The sequence below is a fragment of the Ochlerotatus camptorhynchus genome, unplaced genomic scaffold (assembly GCF_037179485.1).
Source record: "Ochlerotatus camptorhynchus isolate MF236.1 unplaced genomic scaffold, CSIRO-AGI_Acam_v1.1 ptg000568l, whole genome shotgun sequence".
NCBI lineage: Eukaryota > Metazoa > Arthropoda > Insecta > Diptera > Culicidae > Ochlerotatus > Ochlerotatus camptorhynchus.
In genome coordinates, this window is record NW_027041049.1 from 55,253 (window position 1) to 59,844 (window position 4,592).

At 47.3% G+C, this 4,592-nt stretch overlaps 1 protein-coding gene across 1 annotated transcript; it reads right to left on the reverse strand.

The window, feature by feature from the left end:
* Positions 1 to 1,028: 1,028 nt before the first annotated feature.
* LOC135713544 (uncharacterized) lies at positions 1,029 to 2,117 on the reverse strand. Its single transcript, XM_065236666.1, has 3 exons — positions 1,734 to 2,117; positions 1,349 to 1,555; positions 1,029 to 1,190 (listed from the first exon to the last, which is right to left on the reverse strand). Exons 1-3 carry the CDS (start codon positions 2,115 to 2,117, stop codon positions 1,029 to 1,031), a joined length of 753 nt encoding a protein of 250 aa, XP_065092738.1.
* Between the last annotated feature and the right edge of the window lie 2,475 nt (positions 2,118 to 4,592).

Sequence of the window (4,592 nt, forward strand, 5' to 3'; positions counted from 1 at the left end):
CCTCCTTCTTGGATTTTAAAATGTCGTGGTATGTCAATTTTCGATCTTTAGACGTCACCCCAATTCCAAAAATACCCATATTGATGGGTAAACAAATCGCCCGACAATGATAAATTTGACGTAACGTAACGGAACGTAAGTTCATTTGACAATGAAAGACAAAATGAACACGAGTCAAGCCAAAACAAACAGTAGGAAAACTGATCGAAAGTGGTTCTGTTGATGTTTAAGGGGATTTGCTCGAAGAGAAGATAGAATGACTTTCAATTGTAAGTGATGGTTGACAGCTTTGTCGTCGCTTGACGATTTTCGATTGAAAGTGACTTTGTTGGGCCCTGCTAGGAATCCGTTTGAAACTATTATCAGATTGAGTTTCCCTTGTATTTCATATTAGAAATCTTTTGGGACTGTTTTTGGGATGCCCTCGGTTTGAAATACTCATTAGAAGTGCTGGTTTTTGATTTTTTTATTTCTCTAGATTTTATGATAAGATGCTGTTATAATTTAAATTGCAATTCCGTTCGAATTTTCCCAAAATTTAGTCAGCTTAGTTTAGTCAGCTTGCTGTATAATCCTAAGTAGATGTAATTCTTGTTTAAGTTTTTAAGTTTCGCTAAGTCCATCAAAATTACCTTCACTAGCCGTAGTAACTATTTAGATTTAAGCTAGATGTAACTAGGATTAACTAATTTAACTTTCTATAGTAATTTTTCACCCGCGTGTATCTGGTTCAATTCATTCTTTTTCGTTCCTGCAGACTGACGTTTCGACACAGAGAGTTTGTCGCGCGTAGACTCGCCGCTCGTGTCGTGATGTTCAGACGGCCGGGTTGCCAATTCAAAACGTTCAATCAGGCGATGTCCCTGTGCTAACATCCTCCCCCGAGTGCGGTCCACAGGCCTCAATGACCGCACTGCTACTTGAAACATCGAGTATCACCAGTTTCGATACCGGCCGACGAAGAACTCCCCCCGCAGTCTTGATCATAGCCTGGCGCACGTGACCATCCGGTGCTCTGATCGACTCAATCACGATCCCGCGCGAGTCCAGCCATTCCGCTGGCCCTCATCCGCTATCAACACCAAGTCTCCATCTTGCACGCACCGGACTTCATCGTACCACTTGGTCTGCCTCCTCATCACCGGCAAGTACTCCTTCAGCCAGCGTTGCCAGAATCGGTTGAGCTGCCGCTGGATGTGGTTCCACAAGTCCCGAGAAACCCCCTGTTGAGGCTCGATACACACGCTTGGCTGTTTGACCCCGTTAGAGCTCCCCAGCAGGAAATGGTTCGGAGTAAGCGATTCAGATTCCGCAGAATCTGTAAGTACGTGAGTGATCTAGTATTCACAATGCCCTCTGCCTCCACGATCACGGTCTGCAGCTCTTCATCGTTGAGTTTTCCTTCGCGATACGCATCCCCTATCGCCGCCTTCACTGAACGGACGAGTCGCTCCCATGCACCGCCCATGTGCGGAGTGCTTGGCGGAATGAAGGTCCACTTCGTGTTGGCACTGGTGAACGTTGCTGTTACTCCTTCGTCGATCTGCTCACGAAGCTGTCATTCAGCCCCGTGGAAGTTCGTAGCGTTATCACTGAAGAACTCCACAGGCGATCCTCGGCGGCAGACAAAACTTCGTATGCAGGAAATACACGACGCAGCTGACAGGCTGTATGCCACTTCGAGGTGAACGTCAAGCAGTCAAGCAAGTGAAGAGCGCAATCCACCTTTTTACATTCGAGCGGCCCTGCTTGACTAACAATGGGCCGAAGTAGTCCACTCCTACGTAACTGAATGGACGGTCGTGTATGGCCAACCGTGCTGGTGGCAGTGATGCCATCGGAGGAATAGTCGGAAGTGCCTTACGAATTTTGCAGAATTGGCAGCTTCGTCCGATCTGCTTTACCACCGATCGCAGTTTCGGTATGATGAACAGCTGGCGGACTTCGTTCACTACCGTTTCGGAGTTTGCATGACGGTAGAGCCGATGATAGCGTGCGACCAGAAGTTCCGTGCACCGATGCTTTCTTGGCACGATTACTGGAAAGCGCACGCTGTGATGAATATCCTTCGCCGCTGCAATCCGGCTGTTTTGACGCATCAAACCCCGTTCATCCATCATTGGCATCAGTTGGTAAACGATGCTCGATCTGTCAATCGATTCCTTCTTGTCTTCCGGTAGTACTTGATTATTCTTCAGCGTCGTTACCTCATCTGCAAAAGGTTTCTCTTTGGACCTGCTTCAGAACTTCATTTTCGGCATCATCCAGCTTCTGTTGAGCTAATCGACCACTGCGTTTTTCTCCCTTCTTGGTTACGTTGAAAATGAATCGTAGCACGTAAGCCATACTACGCTGCAACCTCTCCCATTTAGAGAACCGCTCGTAGGCGATCACAGGTTCCCAAGTGGTGTGAAAGAGTACTGATGATCAAACTTCTACGGCCGTATCCACGACTAGATCCGTAGAATTCGGCCATTCATGTTCCGGGAAGCGCAAGAACTCCGGTCCGTTGAACCACTTGCTGTCGCTACTGAAGTAGGGTCCACTTCTCCACTTTGTTGCCTCATCTGCTGCGTTAGGCTCCGACGGAACCCATTTCCACTCATCGACTGTTGTATTTTCGAGAATTTCGCCGACCCGGTTGGCCACCAACGGTCGATAGTTCCTCGGATCTGCGCGGATCCACGAAAGTGCAACGGAGCTGTCCGTCCACAGGACTCGTCTTCTGATGGTAATGGAGTGGTTGGCTTGCACGAACTTCATCATTCTTGTTCCCAGGAGACATCCTTGAAGTTCCAGCTTCGGTATAGTCATTGACTTGAGTGGTGCTACTTTCGCCTTCGCAGCGATCAGTGTGCACTGGGGTGTGCCGTCAGCGGTGATTGTCCTCAGGTACAGCGCACAGGAATACGCAAGCGGATTGGCATCTACGAAGACATGAAGTTCAGTAACTTCATACGAACGTGCTGACGCTTCTGGGAAATAGCAGCGAGGAATGCGAACGTTCGCGATGTACGAAATCATCTTGATCCACCTGCACCAGTCTTCATACTGATTTCCGCCGACTTCTTCATCCCATGCGGTTCCAGCGCGCCACAAGTCCTGCACCAGAATCTTGCCGTGGATCAGAAATGTGGCCAATAAACTCAACGGGTTGAACAGAGTCATGACGCAGCGTAACACTTGCCTCTTCGTTGGGATTCTGTCATTTTCGAGGAGAGATTGAACTTCATCGCTCATTCGAGTGCTGAACGATAGTTCGTCCGTTACTGGGTCCCACAACATTCCGAGCACACGTTCAGTAGTGGTGCTCGTAGTTATCAAGCTTTTACTGGTAGCTGCTTGAGTCTCCCCAAGGTGCTCCAGAACACCTTCGTTGTTCGAGATCCAGTTCCTCAATTCGAACCCACCGTTCCGGAAAATCTGACGTACTTCCTCAGAAATACGAAGAGCTTCTTCTTCCGACCCAAAGCTATCGAGGTAATCGTCCACGTACGTGCTCTGAAGTATTCCTTCCGCTGCTCTGGGATATCGAACACTGTGCTCCCGAGCGTTCGTATTTTTCACGAATTGTGCCGACGCTTATGAGCATGTCGACCCAAACGTTGCAACATCTACCAGGAATATTTCCGGGTCCTGACTTGGATCCAAACGCCACAGGATTCGCTGAGAATGCTTGGCAGCCGCACGCATCAAAATCTGCGAGAACATTTCCTTCACGTCAGAACACACCGCAATCTTGAACTGCCGGAAGCGGCACAATACTCCTAACAGCGACACCAACTGGTCCGGCCCTTTTAGCAGCATGCTGTTTAGCGAAACTCCGTCCACTTTGGCAGCAGCGTCCCAAACGATGCGTATTTTCCCTGGTTTCTTCGAGTTGGTCATAACCCCCAAAGGGAGGTACCAGATTCTGCGAGGATTCGCATCAGAACTACACTGAAGTTCTGCTCAGAATTACTTTGAACTTCTCCTGAGAACTACTCTAAAGGTCTCCTCAGCACTACTCTGAAGTTCTCCTCAAACTTACTCTAAAACTCTTGACAGAACTACTTGGAAGTTCTCCTCAGAATTACTCTGAAATTTTCCTCAGAATTACTTTGAAATTTTCCTCAGAACTACTCTGAAGTTCTCCTCAGAATTATTTTGAACTTCTCCTCAGAACTACTCTGAGGTTCTCATCAGAATTACTGTGGACTTCTCTTCAGAACTACTCTGAAATTTTCCTCAGAAATACTCCAAAGGTCTCCTCAGAACTACTCTGAAGTTCTCCTCAAACTTACTCTAAAACTCTTCACAGAACTACTCTGAGGTTCTCCTCAGAATAACTCTGAAGTTCTCCTCAAACTTACTCTAAAACTCTTCACAGAACTACTCTGAGGTTCTCCTCAGAATTACTCTGAAGTTCTCCTCAAACTTACACTGAAACTCTCCACAGAAGTACTCTGAAGTTCTCGTCATAACTACTCTGAAGTTCTCGTCATAACTACTCTGAAGGTCTGCTGAGAACTACTCTGAAGTTCTCCTTAGAATTACTTTGAACTTGTCCTCAGAATTACTCTGAAATTTTCCTCAGAATTACGCTGAAGTTC